The sequence below is a fragment of the Capronia epimyces genome, assembly GCF_000585565.1.
Source record: "Capronia epimyces CBS 606.96 chromosome Unknown aczIQ-supercont1.3, whole genome shotgun sequence".
Classification (NCBI taxonomy): Eukaryota; Fungi; Ascomycota; class Eurotiomycetes; order Chaetothyriales; family Herpotrichiellaceae; genus Capronia; species Capronia epimyces.
Genome location: NW_006912906.1, coordinates 3,706,304 through 3,724,876, shown reverse-complemented (window position 1 = coordinate 3,724,876; position 18,573 = coordinate 3,706,304). Strand labels below are relative to the sequence as shown.

General features: G+C 51.2%; 8 protein-coding genes across 8 annotated transcripts; 3 read left to right on the top strand and 5 right to left on the bottom strand.

Annotated features, from left to right (window-relative positions):
- Positions 1-777: 777 nt before the first annotated feature.
- A1O3_04590 (HAL protein kinase) lies at positions 778-2,384 on the bottom strand (the record flags this gene model as incomplete). Its single annotated transcript, XM_007734718.1, has 2 exons — positions 778-909; positions 966-2,384. The coding sequence occupies 2 exons, from the start codon at positions 2,382-2,384 to the stop codon at positions 778-780; spliced, it is 1,551 nt and encodes a 516-aa protein (XP_007732908.1).
- Positions 2,385-5,985: 3,601 nt separating this feature from the next.
- On the top strand, positions 5,986-7,211 carry A1O3_04589 (uncharacterized protein; the record flags this gene model as incomplete). Its single annotated transcript, XM_007734717.1, has 5 exons — positions 5,986-6,250; positions 6,326-6,371; positions 6,425-6,498; positions 6,553-6,700; positions 6,758-7,211. 5 exons carry the CDS (start codon positions 5,986-5,988, stop codon positions 7,209-7,211), a joined length of 987 nt encoding a protein of 328 aa, XP_007732907.1.
- Positions 7,212-7,684: 473 nt separating this feature from the next.
- A1O3_04588 (electron transfer flavoprotein beta subunit) lies at positions 7,685-8,580 on the bottom strand (the record flags this gene model as incomplete). The annotated part of the gene is made up of 2 exons (XM_007734716.1): positions 7,685-8,398; positions 8,527-8,580. 2 exons carry the CDS (start codon positions 8,578-8,580, stop codon positions 7,685-7,687), a joined length of 768 nt encoding a protein of 255 aa, XP_007732906.1.
- Positions 8,581-9,166: 586 nt separating this feature from the next.
- A1O3_04587 (uncharacterized protein) lies at positions 9,167-9,455 on the top strand (the record flags this gene model as incomplete). Its single annotated transcript, XM_007734715.1, has 1 exon — positions 9,167-9,455. One exon carries the CDS (start codon positions 9,167-9,169, stop codon positions 9,452-9,454), a length of 288 nt encoding a protein of 95 aa, XP_007732905.1. The 3' UTR covers position 9,455.
- An 831-nt stretch (positions 9,456-10,286) lies between these two features.
- Positions 10,287-10,880, bottom strand: A1O3_04586 (E3 ubiquitin ligase complex SCF subunit sconC; the record flags this gene model as incomplete). Its single annotated transcript, XM_007734714.1, has 3 exons — positions 10,287-10,460; positions 10,510-10,772; positions 10,823-10,880. The coding sequence occupies 3 exons, from the start codon at positions 10,878-10,880 to the stop codon at positions 10,287-10,289; spliced, it is 495 nt and encodes a 164-aa protein (XP_007732904.1).
- A 1,587-nt stretch (positions 10,881-12,467) lies between these two features.
- On the top strand, positions 12,468-14,502 carry A1O3_04585 (uncharacterized protein; the record flags this gene model as incomplete). The annotated part of the gene is made up of 4 exons (XM_007734713.1): positions 12,468-12,576; positions 12,633-13,015; positions 13,063-13,190; positions 13,248-14,502. The coding sequence occupies 4 exons, from the start codon at positions 12,468-12,470 to the stop codon at positions 14,500-14,502; spliced, it is 1,875 nt and encodes a 624-aa protein (XP_007732903.1).
- A 569-nt stretch (positions 14,503-15,071) lies between these two features.
- Positions 15,072-16,565, bottom strand: A1O3_04584 (UV excision repair protein Rad23; the record flags this gene model as incomplete). The annotated part of the gene is made up of 6 exons (XM_007734712.1): positions 15,072-15,275; positions 15,339-16,127; positions 16,181-16,260; positions 16,317-16,389; positions 16,448-16,495; positions 16,548-16,565. The coding sequence occupies 6 exons, from the start codon at positions 16,563-16,565 to the stop codon at positions 15,072-15,074; spliced, it is 1,212 nt and encodes a 403-aa protein (XP_007732902.1).
- Positions 16,566-17,082: 517 nt separating this feature from the next.
- On the bottom strand, positions 17,083-18,163 carry A1O3_04583 (uncharacterized protein; the record flags this gene model as incomplete). Its single annotated transcript, XM_007734711.1, has 3 exons — positions 17,083-17,613; positions 17,665-18,020; positions 18,073-18,163. 3 exons carry the CDS (start codon positions 18,161-18,163, stop codon positions 17,083-17,085), a joined length of 978 nt encoding a protein of 325 aa, XP_007732901.1.
- Positions 18,164-18,573: the final 410 nt, after the last annotated feature.

Genomic DNA, 18,573 nt, shown 5'->3' with positions numbered 1-18,573 from the left:
TGCGGCAGAGAGAACAACCTCAAGTTCAGACAAACGAGGGTAGGGGAGAGTGGAGAAAGATTGAGGCAGAAAAGGCAGCTCTCTAGGCTCCTGGGCAGCAAGGGGCAAGCAAGGCGTGACGTGAGCAGGTCCCGACGTCAAATAACTAACCCTTGACAGAGACAACCAGAGGGACGCTGTCACGTATTTATATGATATATATGAAAAATAATGTATTCTGGTCAATATCAAAACAGCATCCCGTTAGGTGTGTGAAATGCATTTCTGCCGCCAGGGTGCCCGAGATCTCGGGGCTTTTCATGTAAGGAACTCAATGCACTGTACACGCCGCCGCCCGCCGGCAAATGATGCGTGTATGTTAGGAAGACCACCGTTATTGGTACAGGAACGCTCGTTTGGTTGCCGCAGGGAGAACGTAAACTCCAGATTCGCATGCAAGAAACGGAAAGAGTACGGGTGAACGAAAAGACAGCCGCAGCTGTGCAAGTTGTAGCGAGAGTCGTGATGGGCCAATAGAACAAGTGTATTGGCTCAAGTCGTTCCTTGGAGACGATAGAAATGCATCCCTCAAAAATAGGTCTGAGGATGATGACGATGCATCTCATATAGTCCATGACTGCAGATCCAGGATCAAGCGAAACCCGGTCTTTCGCTCAATGTCGAAAAAAATCGCTTCGTCAAGGTCGTAATCGCGTAGTGGCCGATTCATGCCAATGGGTGTCGAATGGCCAAAGTGGAAGTCTCCAAAAGCTTTCAGAGTGCAAACGGGGCTGGGGGCTAGTAACCCTCCTCACCCGCTTTACACATTTTAATCTCTCTACCCCATTCGGACTTCAGTACCTGGGAGGCGGTGATACGACGACCAGGATTGGGGTCGAGGATCGAGTAGATGACGTTCCTACAGCGTGCCTAGTGGAATATTAGTTGTGTCCCCAAGCACGATCCCAGAAGACATTGCAACTTACCCTGTGCAGGGTTTCGATCGGAGCATAACCGTCCTCGTCTCTTCGACCTTCAAGATACCGTTCATAAAACTCGTCTTCTTCCTTCCGGGCAACTCTCCACAGATGTCGTCCGGTCCGCATGGCCATATAGATGACCCCACAGGCCCAAACATCGACAGCTCGGGGATCAAATTCACCCCCTGCGTATTCTTCTGGAGCGATATAAGGAGCGCTGCCACAGAGGCCGGCAGTCATGTGAGCTTCTTTCTCCCAGGCCATCCGGAAACATTCGCCATTTCCAAAGTCGGTTATTTTTAGAGCACCGTGAGTCGTCAAGAGAAGGTTTTCAGGTTTGAGATCCCGATGTGCAACACCCATTTCGTGCATATATTCGACACCTCGCATGAGCTGCTTAAAGAAGCAGTCGGCTTCGGCCACCTGAAGAGTGCCGGCAGCAAGGATGAGAGTATAGAGATCTCCGCCGGCACAATATTCCATGACTTCGCAGTAGTCACCCTTGGCGTCTTGGAGAAGATCGAGAGTGTGAATGATATTGGGGTGGCGAAGGGAGGAGGAGATGCAGAATTCGCTGGTTAGGCGTTTCTGGTACTTCTTCGAGGTTTCCTGAGGGCGACGGCGGAACTCCTTGACAGCGTAGAGTAATTCTCCGCCAGCGGTGTTGGGATCGGGTTTGTGCGATATCCTGACAATGCCGAAAGCGCCTCGGCCAACAATTTCCTGGCACTTGCCATATTTCTCAACCAAGTTGGCCGACGCGTTGGGACCACCCTTCTTTTCACCGGCTAGACTGTCCTTCTCGGATCTTAGCTGGTCGACCCATGATGACATGAGCGACAGTTGTTGGTCACCACCGTCCTGATCTTTCTTCTTGCCGCCGCCGATGAAATCGCGGAGCATGTCGGATAACTTCTCCTGTCGTTTCGCCGACTTGAGGTGATGGGTATGGGACCCATCTTCGTCGACTTCGAAGCGTTTATGCGCAGCGTAGGATGAGTCCGAGGGAACTTCGCCTTTGGACTTCTCTTTTGCCGCACCAAGTATGGTCATCTTCTTACCGTCCCTCTGATCACCAGAAGATTGTCTTCCTGGCGTAGGTCGGGGTTGGTGACCGTTCGCAATTTCGTGGCGAGGATCTGGAGAGGATTCTTTTACAGGATCTCTGGCAGGGTCGACATCCTTTTGTTCGGTCCGTGAGAACATCCGGGTAAGGCGGGACGTCATTTTGGGCTTTTTTGCAGGGGGGGCTATCAGTTGCGTCGACGGGGGTCCAGCGGTGGACACGGCGCCGCCATTCACTGAAAGACGACCCGTGTCCCCCGCCAGTCGTGTTACCGAAGCTGCATCATCCTGCGAACCTGTCGATCGAGCTACTGACGGTGAGGGCGATGCAAGTTGGGTAGGCGATGATGAGCGATTCATGTGAATGGTGGACGAGAGGTGGGGGATGGCAGTTGGGCAAGGTGCCCTAGGTAATCTCTAGGCGATTGGTGGCGATAGATAAGGTATGGTGTTTTGTGGAACGATGCGATAGAATCTGTGAAACAACGGCGGTGGACGTGTAGGTGGTGGTTTTATTTTTCCTTTCCTCCCGTAATTCAGGTTCTTGGGTGTGTCGAGGCCGGGAGAGGATGCGGTGTTCGTGTAGAGTTGGTGGCGAGACGTAAAATTGGGAAGAATCCGGGGAGTGAAATGTGTGGTCAGCCCGTGGGAGGCGGCACGAACGGCCTTATGATGGAATTTGACCTTAAGGATTTGCGATCAGAGGACCTGAGTTTCGAGGGACCAGGACCGGACCCTCGAACCAGAGTTCTGTTCGAGTGCCGAGGGGCAGCCGATGGGGCGCGCGGTGGCAGAAAGTGTGTAACAGAGGGGTTTTCAGGGTTTTTTGTGTGGCTTCGTTGGGTGCCTGTGGACGGCTTGGGGGCAGAGTTTGGGTGCGAGAGATCCGCGTAAGAGGGATGGAGGGCGGTCGCTGGACCGACAGGCTAGTACGAACACGAGATGGCAGTGCGCAGGGATGATGCTTTGCTTTCGAGATGCTGACCAATGCACAGAGTCAGTCGGCTGCAAGCTGCCCCTGGCTGATGCGCCTCGGAGGCGTCCGTCGAGGAAATTCGGCAAGCTGAGGAGCGTCAGTGTGAGAGTCACGGTCTCGAGCACTAACTGAAGGGCAAAGAAGTAGAAAGGAGAGGCTCGTCTCTTCCTGGGGTAAGTAGATCCCAGCGCACTTTTGTTGGATGTGTGCGTGCGAGGAAGAGCAAGAGCAAGAGCAAGAGTGAGTGACTGGCAGGGGTTGGGGGCAGATGCGGGTACAGTTCCAGGCGGGCACCAGGCAGGTAAATTCATTACCTACAGGCACTGCAAAGTCGTGATATTCTGAGGTACGGTAGGCTGAGAATTGCCCCGACTGCCTGTGGAATAACAACAATAAAAAATGAATGAACGGACTGACCTGCTCTTGTTAAATGACTGCTTGTGATGATCTCGGTGGCAGCAGTCACAGATCACGCATTCATGCTCATCATCCGTGAGTCCAGCAATACCACAGGCACCAGTAGGCGACAATCAGCGCTGACGGCTGCCGCCTAAATCTTAGACCTAAGGAGCCTAAGCAGCCTAAGGAGCCTTCGGCCTCTATGCGAGGAGTCAGATAGTCCCCCTGAATCCAGTATGAGTGAGGGAGGCACTTACAACACTGGCTTACTGCCCTTGGTCCCCGTGCACAACAAAGACAATCGCTGAACAGGAGGATTACCTGTCCGAGTTCAGGACTAGAAGGAGGAAGTGCAAAGCACGTTCAGATCGGGGACAAGTAGGTCCTGACATATATACTGCTGTTTAGATCTTCGGGTATGGTGGACTGGCAGCTTGTACAGGCTTATTATGGACGGCTTTGCTTAGCTGCCATCAAACTGCAACTCTTCTATCTCGCGTCTTTTCTGTAACAAGCATTTCGACGTTTGATTTCCCAACAGAACTAGATTCCCGTACGATCATCCCTCCTCCAAGCGAGGTTCCAACGCAGAGGCAGCACCACCCGTGGCTATCAAGCCATGTGCATGCTTGAACGTGGTGAACCACGAACCTGTGAATCCATCCGACCGACCGTCGCCACCCTGCCAATGTTGATTCATCACCCCTTGGCCTGCCTATGCTCTCCAGTTTCCACACCGCTCGATGCGTTGGCTAATGCTCCATCTGGCCCATCATCAATACTGGCGTTGAAACATGTGCTCTTTCTCTTCCGGTCGGGATCAAAATCTTTCCTGAAGCGTGGTTACAGTTATACAGCATCCGTTCAGACATCGGCTGTCAACATGCACACGAGCTGCAACTAAGCCTTGACCAGTTGCTTGTTGGGAAGCAAACCCAGAGCAGGAGGTTTGATGCTGTGATGGCATCACCACGACCACCCACATAACACTGCCGTATTTTTGACCCCGGAGAGATCTCTTCTTCAAGGTGCACTGCCAACTGACTTTGGTGGAGGAGAGATTGGCGCCTCCGCAATCCAAAAAGAAATGGATGCAGAAGAGGAAGTTATCTATTTCATAATTGGTGATGAGACCAGGTCTATCGCGGCTTTCCGGATCAAACCTGCAGTCATACCGGGTACATATGCCGCTTCGGAAAGACAGGAATGGAGCAGATGCTTCTCCTCCTATGGGCATTCCGTGCTCACCCGCTGCGGCATACATACCACCCTTGGACACGAGGAGTACCAGTGGCCGCCGTTCCGACATTGTTACGTGCTAAAATGTCTGTCGTCGTCAGCCGCGATCCCCCTGGCTTCCAGGCATCTTGGTTGCACTACCGGTAGCCTGATATGCATCTCGCTCAATACACTTCCCTCCCCTCAGGCCCAAAATCACCAATCATCAGAGCACGAGCTGACGGGATCTTCGCCTCGACACCTGCATGTTTGTCAGTACAGGGGTCTGTTTCCGATGGCTTCAGCCGTCGCCCTGCCGGAAGGTCGAGCTGACATGCAAGCATATCGCGACCAAATCATTGTACACTCAGCCTTGTAGCATGTGAAAACCGGCATTAGAATCCGCTGCAAATGCCGTGCACTCGACATGCTATAGCTTATTCAATCCGTAGCTGGGATCGGATCACCGTCTCGGGAGCCAATTTTGGTGATCTTGAGCTGTTCACCTTTGCCCTTGCTTCGGAGTTGGTGTGTGCAGCATAAGGTACTTCCTTGGAGCATACAGTAGTGGCGAATAGCGGCTCGGCTGCTGTAGTATGCCCACAAGTCGCGGTCAAAGCAAATGCTCGGGGCTGCTGTGGATGGCATCGCTCTCTCCGGCACATTTTGTCGGTATACGAGCTTCCTGTCCGTTTGGATGGTGCATGCAGGACTGATTACTGTCCTGTACCAGAGGTGCGCCCGACATTGCATCATTGTCCCGGAGAGGATATGTTGTGCACACCGCATTTTGGCCCCAAGGAAAGGCTAGATTGGCGACGATTTTCCCCCTGGTCACTTTGCCATGAATGGGAAGATACTCTGTCTTCCTGCTTCTGTCACAGCTAGATGCTGCGGTTATAGTGTGTGACAGCATGCGACCTAGGGCACTTCAACACAAGCAAAGATTGTCCTCAAAACCTATACTCCATGAACAACAATATAGAACAGACCGTTGTTTGTCTATCCTACAAGTATCTCTTAAGAATATTCCAGGACCCTTGAGGAGTTTCAGCACACTCTGTATTTCCCGAATACCAAATAATAATGGTTTATAGAAGGTAGAAGTATATTTTCAGAAATAGAAGTGGCTAGAGACTGAGACTGAATGCCGAAATAATTACATGGAGGTCACTTAAGTTTCGTCGACGAATGCTAGTACCCAGCACCCTATCCGTACTACGGAGCAACTTGAATGTGAATGGTTGTGCAGCATGTGACGTCGCCAACAGGTGGCCCCATCCATACTGGGCATATAAATTAACACGTGACCGGTTAATCTTCGGACCAATAGTTTTTTCCGGTGTTCATCCAACCACGTCATCAGCCATGGAGAAACGTTTCGCCGAGATCCGGGCTGTGCAGGAGAATTGGCGGCGGCTCTTCGAAGACCGGCTTAACCACTGGGAGCAAGGCAACGCAAATACGATCAACGTCCTCTACATCCTCATCGACCTCGTCGAAGCCGGACCAGGTATCTTAGAGTCCGCCGCGGGATTCAACAACCGAATCAACGACTGCTACGATTTCTACAAGAACCAGCGAAATGTCGTGGGCAGGCTTCAAGAAGAATGTCAACCGCGCAACGACGCAGGTGATGATGAAAACAGGCAAGTCACTTGAAACGTCACTCTCCATTTCTAGCAGCGCTGACGATCTCACCATCCAGGCCACGTCGAGCGCACGAACGACAGGGACTACGAGGTAGAGGAAAGGTGAGCTGCTCAGCCGATCTGATCCGGCGACCGATGCCTGACTCGAGTCGCAGACGGTACAGAACCATGGAGTCCGCAGCGAACAGACTGCAGAAGGAAGCCAAAGGCTATCTGGACAGCCTACGGGGTGAGCAAAGATCGACATCTGGGCGAGGTGCAATCGCACTGACGAGGTTCTAAGCCATGACAGCATCACAAATGAGGATAGCCGAGACCATCGACGCATTCTACGGCGACGCGGGGACACGAGACGGCGTTTCTCGATCCTACAAACAAGCAGTCGAAGATCTGGACGCGGAGACGATCAAAGCTCTCGACGGGCCATTCCGGTAGATCCGCCTCGCCGCAATAATATGCAAGCTCTTTGATACTGATGGTTTCTGCAGAGCGACAGTTCTCGAACCAATAAGCCGCTTCTGCGCATATTTCCCCGATATCAACGAATGCATCAAGAAACGCAACAACAAACTCCTCGACTATGATTCCATGCGATCCAAAGTCAAGAAACTGGTCGAGAAGCCAGACAAAGATGTCACCAAACTTCCCCGAGCTGAAAAAGAAGCCGAAATGGCCAAACAAGCTTATGAGCAGCTCAATGAACAACTCTTGGACGAACTTCCTCAACTCATTGACCTCCGTGTCCCTTACTTGGATCCTAGCTTTGAGGCCCTCGTCAAAATTCAGCTGAGATTTTGTGCAGAAGCGTACAGCAGGATGGCACAGGTTCAGCAATACTTGGACCCTGATACGAGAGAACAATACGCCCGTGGCGACTTGGACAATCGGGTTGAACAAGTACTCTCCGAGATTCGAGACTTGACAATCGCCGGCACGGTTTGAGCGAGAAGGGCTCTTGTTTTGTTATGCATATTCCCCCTTTTGCCACTTGCTTATACTTGCACCTTGCAAGATCACAATCACACAAGAACAAACAACTAAACACGCATTCGCAATGTGCTTTATGCCTGGTTGGAGGATGAATTGGACGCTTTGGAGTGGAACGGAGTGCTTTACCAATCACAGCATAGCATTGGCGTTTTTGCAGGCAAAAAGAGCTAGAGAATACATCCTGAAACAAATTCCGTGTGTTCATTTGACCTCTCTGCCACCTGCTGATTCCTTTTATGATATCACCGAGCACTCGCATAGCGCTTGGAAAGATCATCATGTCTTGCCCAACGACAATCGAGTGATACGGCTTCCTTACAGCCAGCGATTGCAAAAATGGTTGGTCTAGTGAATTTTGTTTTATATTTCACGATATAACCACAAGCAAGTCGACAGATACTGGGAAATTCCCTGATGACCCTGTTTCAGATGGCGCCCAACTCCTTCAGCTTGCCAATTAAGCCATCGACATCCTCGACCTTGCCGCCACCCTGTCTGACCGGAGGTTCCTCAACCTTGATAGTCTTGAGACGGGGCTTCACATCGACACCATAGTCAGCCAGGGATTTCTTGTCGAGCTTCTTCTTCTTTGCCTTCATGATATTGGGCAAGCTTGCATATCGGGGTTCATTGAGACGCAGATCAGTAGTGATGATGATAGGTAGCTTTGCGCGGATTGTCTCGATGCCACCGTCAACCTCGCGGGTCACGGTAACCTGGTTGTCCTTGATGTCGACTTTGCTTGCCTGGGTCGCCTGCGGCCAGTTCAGCAGTCCCGCCAGCATCTGGCCCGTCTGGCCAGCGTCGTCGTCGATGGCCTGCTTGCCCAGGATAATCAAGTTACTCTGCTCCTTCTCCGCGATGGCCTTGAGCAGTTTCGCCACACTCAGCGGTTCCAGCGGCTTGTCCTCGGGGACGTCGACGTGGATCGACCGGTCTGCGCCCATCGCCATCGCCGTCCGCAGCGTGTCCGCGCATTTCGCGGGGCCTGCGCTCACCGCCAAAATCTCTTCGACGGGCTGCTTGCGTTCACGCAGTCGAACTGCTTCTTCGATCGAAAGCTCGTCGAACGGATTAAGCGAGTGCTTGACGCCGGACGTCTCGACACCTGTTCGGTCGGATCTTACTCGAGGTTTGACCTACACGACCCGAGGAAACCAAACATGTCAGTATGTAGGAGAGCATTGAGCGGAATGTATTGCCGTCACATCGGCTGGCATGAAGGTGCATGTTACAAAGCCAGAGACGAGCACAGGGTTGGACTCACAGCATAGTCAATGACTCTCTTGACGGGGACCAGAATCCTCAACTTGGAAGACATGTTGCTGTCTTTGCGACGTCGAACCAATTGCCCAGAGAGTCCAAAGCTTTAGTAGCCAAACTCCAAGGAAAGAGCACCAGCCTGGTAGAGGTGCCGCAGATATTGTAACTCTCGAAATACGACTGGCCTGGGGAAGAAACAGGACCGCAATCGGAGAATTGGCTCTCGTAGAAGCCGATCATTCTTGAGCCTCGGGGCGCGGCTCCGAGTCTAAGCGATGAAAACTACTTTGCCACATCCAACCATAGCTCCTCGGGTTTGCCTCAGGGCGCCCCTCTTTCCTCGGTCCGACGGGTCACGTGTCAATTGACGTGCTCACGTGACAGAGACAATCTTGGCGTCTGCCAAGCCCACACGCAAAAACCGAGAGACAGTCCCGCCTGGCGCAGGCATATACTACTGTCTTGAAAGAACGACCACTCTCCATCATCGTCTTCCACCAAAACCCTCGTCATCACAAGCGACCAGTTCGTCAAGATGCCGGTACGTCGATTTCCCTATATCTAACACCGTCGGTTTCCTGTCAGGCCATCCTGAAGTTGTGAGGCCAAGGGAGATTGATGGAAGAACCATTGCGCCCTGATTCATGCTTTGGAGAGAAGAAAGATCAATTACTGACTTGGATCTTTTCACCTTGATAGAGCCACAAGTCATTCCGCACGAAGGTGAAGCTCGCAAAGGCGCAGAAGCAAAACAGACCAATCCCGCAATGGATCCGATTGAGGACGAACAACACCATCAGGTTAGCACGCACTCCGGTCTATTTTTCCTACTACACCTCCTTCCTCACATTGGTGCGCTCGACACATATATGATGGAACTCTCTATGGTCTGTTCCTGGACCATGGCTTCGGCTTCTGGCTTCTGGGCTTGAGGGAGTGTGAAAAGGCTCGAAGTACACATTAGAGCCATACCATGGGACGGTCTATGGCTGGTCGACGCCGCGATTTAGGAGATCAAAATTGCTAACGTTTGTCGTCGAAACCCGCAGATACAACGCAAAGCGGAGGCACTGGCGCAAGACTAGACTTGGTATCTAGACGATTCTCTCGGTTCACCCTGTTCAATGCGACTAGACACGCTTTTACGGATCCGAAAATGGGTAGCAGCCGTCGCCTACTGACATTACCCTGTGGAAGAATTTGGGATGGGCGCGTGGTGAAGGAGAGCTATCGTAATGGCTATCAAACAGCAGGGTGGCAGGCGCATTTGCCAGGGTTGAGGTTCTACCGGCACGGATGTCGAATCGACCTACATCACACGATGTTTCTTCAACACGGTCTCCCCAAGAGGATCGTTCGATCGGCATGTATTTTGTTGCCGTAGTCCCGACACACATAAAAAAAGAACCAGTTCACCAAATTTTGGGTCGGTGTGAAGCCGCATAATTGTTTCCTATCCTTTGCATTCATTGAATCATAGCACTGCTTGCCTTAATGGACTGTTTATATGGTTGCTGAAAACAACCTCAGACCTGACAGTCCCGAGTTGTTTCGCAAGCATCGTAGAAAGGCCCTTCGACGGCCATGTTGGACATGTCACCAGCGTCCGAACTCCGTACTATCCGTCCCATCCTTAGGTCATCATCATTCTCCCCCAAACGCCGGTGGATTAATGCTCTCATGATGGAAGACTCGCTCGTCTGGCATCTCAGCGGCTGATAGAAATGTTAATAACAATTCTGTCGCAACTCCTTGTCATATTACTTACTCCTCGGCCCATTCGTTTTCGCGACGGATCTGATCTTCCTCCTCAGGAGTGAAATCATTCTGGATATTGAACGTCTTGCGAATCTCCTCTGGCGATTTGCCCTTGATCATGTTGGCGACAGTCTTGCATCCGACGTCCAACAGAGCCTTGATATCGAGGTAGTTGGCGGCCTGCACAAAGTCAGTGTCTTCTTGCATCGATTAGTCGCCTACTGCATACCAGAATGATTTCGAAAAGCATCTCTTGATCAACTTGCATGAACTTTTGGTCCCATTCCTCGATGTCGGTAGATTTTTTGCGCGAGTCCGAATCGTCTTCGTTCGCAGAAGGTGGGTCGTGCTTGTGATGAATGCACCATTCGATGACTTTCTTGAGGACGGCAGCGTTGACGTTGGGAATGGGAATGGGTTCTTCCATGGCCTCTTCTCCGAGATCGCCAACCATGTTCTTGATCAGGATGGATCTCTCAGCGACCTCACGATCTGTGACATGTCAGAAACCGTGGCACAGGAAGAGATACCGAATTACTTACCGACTAAGATTTCCTCTCCATCTGAGCTCGAAAGAGTCAACGGCTTGCTGGATGACATGGCTGCTTTCAAGAGTCGATTCTCAGGTCAAAGTGGATGAAGGTCCCGACGGATCTGTTCAGTATCGTGTGGGGGTTAAGAGATGTGCGACCGGTGGGAGGACTGGGTGCAAAAGGTAAAGTTGGAAGAAGAAGATGCCAATAGCCAGGAAAGAGTAGGTAGTGGTGAAGATGTATCTCAGGCAGAGGATGTCGATTTACAGGGAGGCATCCGTACTTAAATGTAGGTACGCTGGCGAGGACCCGCGAGGACCTTCTGTCTGTCTTGGCAAGTATTCGGGGTAGTTAGTACTACTAGTGAGCTGTGATGGTGAGGACCTGCTGACTTTCGCCCGACTCACTCAGTCACTCTTGGGTTGTCTAGAGTAGGTAGCTTTATCCTTTTCTAAAATTCTCTATCCAAAGCTTCTTTGTTGAGGTCGTGCCAATAATCATTCGACATTGGTCGCATACTAAACGTTCCTTCTTTTACGCCTTTGGAATCCATTATTTGAACCACTCTGGGCAGCACTGGACCAAAGATTGCAACATCGATAGCCGGAAAGTTACTCTAGCCCGACGAGCGCCCTGTTATAGAGGCATAGAGCGCATTCGATTCAATATGCATTGGCATGTCACAACACTGGAGTTCTTCCTACGCCCTTGATATTCTAATATATACTCTGATTCCTCCTCTTATGGAAATCATGGCCAGCCAGCGGCCGGTTTGATGCAGCCAATCCCAGCGGACGAACGTACACTCTTAATAAACTATCTAGACTATGTATTCCCTCTACAGTATCCCTTGTAGAAGCCGGGGATCATGGTGAAAGAACGAGGTTGGCTACTCTCTCTTTTGCTTTGGGCACCGCCACCTTACAAAGCGGTTATGGGTCGCCGGAACCGGCCACTGGGGCAGTACGAGGGTTTTCGAGTTCCTGGGCTAGGCAGACACTGTTCATCCGCGATCGGTCCGTGGTTCTTTGTTCTGATCATCATCTTGACAGTATCACCTCGTAGGTGCCTAATTCCTAGAAACCTAGTGGTTAATTTAGTGTGTTCTCGAACCCCTTTCGCAGCAGCTTATGCTTGATTTCAACAGAATGGTGTGCTTGTTCAAGGCTCTGTACGGAGTACGGAGTACTGATGTTCTGTTCTACCGAATACCTTAGTTAGGTCTAGTAAACAGCGTGCACGTGATGTTGACGTCAGCTTCCACCGCCTGCCGCTGGTGCCGCTAATTATCCGGATCAGCTTCCCATGGGTTAAGCGGCTTTACCAAGTGCCTGGCGCAGGCGACAATCTCATATTGAAGTCGCATTTCCTATCCTGGCCTTTATGCTGTCTCTCTACAACAGCAAGCTAGCAGCATTGAGCCGTGCATCTACCACCGTCTTATAAGCAACGAATCGCGTCGCTCTCTTCGCCTTTCACCTTCCACCTCACCTTTGCGCACTTCGTTGTCCTCTCCGCAGGTGACGCGGTGGAGACGCGCTCACTCACGATCTCGAGATTGAAGACTGAGAATGAGTCTGAAAGAGCCGATCCTGTCTCCCTCAAGGACAATGATAGAGCCAAGGTCACATCCTGCAAGGTGAATGCGACAAGAATGTGGCGGCTTTTATACCTGTTCTTGCTCTTTGTTCGCATCTATCTTGCGCTGTGTCCAAGTTATCTTCACCCGGATGAGATTTTTCAAGGCCCAGAGCCGATTGCTGGTAATGCGCCGATGCCTGTCTTTTCTCTTCGAATAATGTCGGTTAACTATATGTAGGCTATATTTTCTCTTACCCTAGTCAGCAAACATGGGAATGGACGTCCTCCCATCCCATCCGCAGTGTCTTTCCTCTCTGGCCTGTCTATGGCTTGCCAATGATATTGTTGAAATGGATTTGGGCCCAAGATGAAGATGGCCTTGTCAATCCAGCGGCGATATATTACACCCTCCGCCTCGTCATGTTTGTGCTCAGCTTCGTCCTCGAGGATTGGGCAGTCCATGATCTGGTTCGGTCTCCTCGGCACAGGAAACAGGCCGTTATCCTGGTCACGTCCTCGTATGTGACATGGACCTTTCAAACCCATACTTTCTCGAACTCTGTCGAAACTCTTCTTGTCTTATGGAGCCTTATTGTTATAGAGCGAATCGTGGGTGAAAATGTAGGCACTTCCCTGCTCTTCTTGTCACTCAATTGATCGTTGGACAGAAGCGATCAGCGATTGCATCCAGCATCGTGCTGGGCTTCCTGCTCGTATTTGGGACCTTCAACCGGATTACCTTTCCCGCTTTTGTTGTGATACCCGGCATACAATTGTTGCCACACTTTTGGAATAGGTGAGGAGTTCCTCTTCCTTACTGGACACAAATTAGCCTATACTGAATCTCTGCCAGACCCTTTTGCTTCGTTGCCATGATCCTCTCAGGAGCTCTTTGGACCGTTGTTGCCATTATTGTTGACACGGCATATTATCGTGGGCCAGCGGCAACAACGTCCTTTCGAGCCTTGTACCACCATGTCTGGCATGCTCCTGTATTCACACCACTCAACAATCTCTTGTACAATACTCAAACCACGAACCTTGCCCAGCACGGCCTCCACCCTCATTATCAGCACCTTCTCGTCAATCTCCCACAGCTTCTCGGGCCGGCTTTAATTGTCCTCTCTGCTTCCGCCTACCCCTTCAACCTCCGGATCCTCAAAACGATGATGAACAACTCCAGACTCTCTTCTGCTGTGACTGGAACCTTCCTACTCAGTATCATCCCTCACCAAGAACCACGCTTCTTGCTTCCCACTGTCCCTCTGCTGCTCACCTGTTTTCGGCTTCCTGTGTCGAAGATATGGAACAAAGTATTCTTGATCAGTTGGGCAACCTTCAACATTTCACTTGCGACAGTTATGGGCATCTACCACCAGGGCGGCGTTATACCAATGCAGCTTGATGTGCCGTCTATCATTACCCAGTCAATCAACGTTACTCACTCAACCGCTCATAATATCGAGGTGTTTTGGTGGAAAACCTATCCGCCACCAAATTTCCTTCTAGGCCATGAACCCCTGCACCCGGCAACAAACCGATCGGTCAACATTTCGACGGTCCCCCTTATGGGCTTTCCACAAAGCGAACTTGTTTTCATGCTGATGCAGCACATGCCCACATGCGATCCGTCCCTCATTGAACGCTTGATTCTACACAAGGAGAAAACGGACATTTTTGTTGTGGCACCTTTGGCTGCATGGCGGCTCGAAAGCTACGATCTGTATCCCCCAGTCTCGAACTTCAGCTTCTCCATCACCTTCGATAGTCCGCCAGCCAGCTTGAGTATGACGAACCTCGCCACGTATCGAAGACATGTGAACCTTGATGATATGGATTTGGCAGACGACGGTATCATCACAACTCTGGAGAGAGTAGTGGGCCGCCGGGGCTTGGGAATATGGAGAGTGGACAGGATCTGCGAGCCCATCCTCTTCGGCGAAGAGGAAGGTGTGGAGCGTGAAAGTCAGAAGCCAGCTCTTCTGGAACCGGAGCCGTTGGGCAAGCCACTGGCTGTTTCATCTTCGTCCTTGAATCGAGAAGGTACTGCTGCAGCGACTTGGCCTAAATCTGTACACACTTTGACAAACGTGGAAGGACTAAATTGAGTAGATCCTGAAATTGGGAGGGGATGTAAAAGAATTCTCAGAGCGTCGACCGAGGAAGATGTGGGAATTGGATTTTTGTATTTGACTGTTATGACTATCCATCCTAGCCCTATGCTTAATACCATAATTACGTGCTCAAACCATGATTGAGACCAACCACGTCGAGCTCGCAGAACCGCTGCTCATTTGCCTGTCAAGAGCTAGCTTTACTCTCCTGCGTGAATGTGATGGTATGTGGAAAATGGATGAGGGCAAACATGAAGATTGGGGTTGACGCTCATGACCAGACGAGGCCGGCACGAGCCCCATTTTGCATTTTGCTCGTCGCGATCTCAGCTCTTTCCTAAAAGACTTCTTGCCCATTCAATCTCTGTTCCGCTTGCTGTCCAGGGTAATCATCAAACAAATCGCCTAAGAACTTAGGATGGCAGTCAGTCATCTGCACTGGCATCGGAGGTGCTGTTAGGCATTTGACAGTTTAAGCATGCCCACCGCCCCGGACACTCTGACTCTTCAGCCCTTTAGCTCTGTGCGGTAGGTGGGACATTGAGTGTCTGCTTGTAAGCTGCTCACTGCTCTTCGTCATCAGGTGGCTGCTCAAACAGGAAGTTGGCTGCCAGCTCTTCGTTCTTGTCACAAGCGAAGTAAGCTTGGATGACCTGATCACGAGAGAAGCCGAGGCCACAAAGGCGTTCGATGGCGTCGCGTTCCTCTGGAGTGACGCTGATAGAGGTGGCACCTGGTGGAACAGGACCGCCGTCGCCTTCCTGATCCTACTCAACCAGTTAGCTAAAATGCAGAGTTCAAGATCAGAGTGTAGTTGAAGGGGGTCATACCTCTGCCAGAAGCTGGAGAAACTGGTCCGGGTTCAGACTGATCATCTGAGCAAGCTGCGGGTTGCCTTCGGCGACCTGTTGCAAGAATGGCTCAAGCATTGCCGGCGACTGCTGAACAAGCTGTCGAAGTTGTTGAAAGTGGGGACTGTTTCGCAAGAATTCCAGGTTCACTGCTTGTTGACCTCCTGCCACAGCGGGAGTGGCGCCAGTTCTCGCCCCGAGTCCTGCTCCAAGTCCTGCTCCAAGTCCTGCTGGAAGACCCGCTCCAATTCCTGCTCCAGTTCCACGAGCCTGTTGACCAGCTTGTGCGGCAGCTTCAAAGAGATTGACGGGCTCATCCCTCGGATTGGTGGTCACTTCAACAGGAGCGGGAGGTGGAGATACAGGAGTACCTTGAGCACCAGCTGCAGGAGTTCCTTGTCGCTGTTGTTCCTGAATGTTGTCTGGAATCCCACTTAGAAGATATTCAATGGCTCGGTCTGGGTTGAAAAAAGCAGCGCGAAGAGCACGCTCGATCTCGGGTCTGCCAAATCCCATAGACTCCATCTCTCGGATAGTGGTCTCATTGCGGTTACCGAGGAGGAACGCAGAGGGGTCATTGAAACCGCCTCCCGCGGTTGAAGGGGCTGTGCTAGTAGACTGTGCTGGTGTGGGTGTGGAAGGCTGTTCAGATGGGGCCGGTGGTGCGTTGGCCGGTGGTGCAGCAGGTGCAGGTGCGGAAGGGGTAGCGGTTGAGGTGCCAGCAGGTGTAGACGGGCTACTCGACTTGGGAGCAGACGCGGCTTTAGGCTATGTCGCGTTAGATGCAAACGTGGGAGAAGGGTGGTAGGCTAATGACGGACCTTGCTGACCATGCAGACAATGAAGCCTTTCTCCTCAATCTTGTAGGATTCGACAGTATTGGCGTCAGCTAGGACCTTGCCTGTGACAAGTCAGTTGGATTATCCCATCCCGTGCCAACATCGGAATTTATCTGACCAGCATAGATAAGCTTCTGTTGAGCAGCATCCCATCCTTTCTCGGCAGAAATCTTCTCTTTCACTTGAGCGATCTAAGGAGTGTATCAGCCGTGATGAACGACAGGACGGAACAGTGCGTCATGGACATACCGTGTCAGTAGGTTCAGCATCGATTGTGAATTTCTGTTGCTTGAGGTCCTGTGTTGTAAATCAGCCTTTGCTTGCAGCATGCGTTGTCAGATCGACTGACTCTGAATGAGAGCTTCATTTTGCCCCGCGACAACGCCTCGAACTGGCGTCGTAGGATGAACCTTCTCGGATCGGATGAGGTATAGGTATTGGGCTGTCAAGCAGTGACCTTTCGAGAAAACTTTTACGCGACAATGTTCAACTTGCAAGTTGGAGGTACTAAAGGAGAGAAAAGGCGCTCGCGAGTGAATGCGGCGAATGAAGCGGAGGACTCGTTAAATACTGAATGACGACGTTCTGAGCCTGCCTGCGCGCCGTAATCACAGGCTGCCCTTCGTCCTGCCTTCACGTGATGCATGACTGACGGCCGTCGTGGCCACGTGACCATGCGAACTCCGAACATTTGTTGCAGCCTGATCATGTTTGCACCGGGGCTAATAATGAATGAGATTAGGTGATAGGACATTGATGATAGCTTGTAACAAGGGCGAATACGACTTGGAACTACGAAACATAGGCAAACAACAGAAGAACTCATGGAATCGCCGTTTCTTCGTCTAGCTAGCGACAATTCCTCGTTTCATCATGGACTAGAGTCAGTCACCCGGTCTACTCTTTCGCCTCTTAGGTTTGGCCACACCATCAGGCATAGCGGCTGCCTTGTCTCCAGTCTTTGTCTCTTTCAGCACAGCATGAGGAACAGCAGAAGTCGGCCGGGACTGACCAGGCGTACCAAATTCCGAAGATGTTGCCAGGCCCTTGACCTGACCAGCTGCAGGTTCCTTTTGCTTGGAGAATCTGAAATTGCCGGGTTCACCCACTAGAGAAACCTCGTCCATATACTCCTTGCCATACTGTAATGTCATTCGAAGAGCATCCCACAAAACCCTCTCTCCACTGCCTGCGTCCTCTCGTACCTGAGTGATACGTCCGGTTGGTTTCTCGACGGCAGGCACCTGTGCCTCTGGTACTGGCGTGCTCTCTTTGCTTTGCTGAGTTGGACCGGATTGCGTCTGCGCTAGTGACAATTGAATCGACTTGTGGTACGTGTGCCCATAAGTCGGAGAGAAGTAAGACAAGTCTGTGGGCGCAGAGAAAACCTTCTCGAGGGACAAAACCGTGTTCAGCTGTAGTACGGGTTATTCATCGCACTAGCAGGATATAACTATGGAGCTTACCATGCGGTAATTGAGAACGCTGGCCACTGAAGGAGCTTGGTATATCACGTCATTGACAATGTAGTAATAGCCCAAGACCGTGACGCTGCTGTCGTCTTCGTTCTCTCGGTTCTGTTTTCGGATGACCCATACACTGGAATTTTCGCGGCCGTTGGGCCCATCAAACATGACCTTTTCTTCCAGCGGATCATGTTCGACCACGTACTGAATACCACGTTGATGGCGGAGATTGGCTTCGAATTTGGCTCTAGTGCCTAGAACATCATTCTGATTGGGTGTGCCTGCCCATTGGGTGATCAGAGACTGGTTGCCTGAGACCTGGTCGAAGAAGGGAGAAGTTGCAAAATAAAACAGTACTAGAGATAGAGAAGGTCAGCTTCGGCAATATCAACGACCTGATTGACGCACCATTGTTCGAGTGTAGGTAACCTCCATTCCATGCGATCCATGAAGGGTCGAAGTGGGCCTTCTCAGTCAGATCATCTTTGGTATCGGACATGTCGAATGCGATATTGGTCTAAGAGTCGGCCAGATTTGCTCATTTTGATTGGTAAAACTTCCTGGGGACAGCCTCGCGTTCTACGCCAGGCGCGATGCGTATGCCATGTATAGTGTCACACTTACGACCTCATGTCAATCGATTTGCTACAGTAAGCATGATCGAGGAGAAATGATGAAGAGGAGAAGTGCTGTCGAGAAGCGGAAGTTGTACGGGATACTACTACTTAATTGGCATATCACGTGCAAGGCTGAGACTTGGCATGGATCGTCATCGGCCAAACTATTTTCCCGGGGAAAAAAATTCGCATCTTACAGTAGTTCTTGCCGAGTCTTTGTTTGTCTAATTGAAGTGGTGTCATGGTAGGTCTTTCTTTTGATATGAGGTCCGGTCCGGCCTGAATGGTGTGC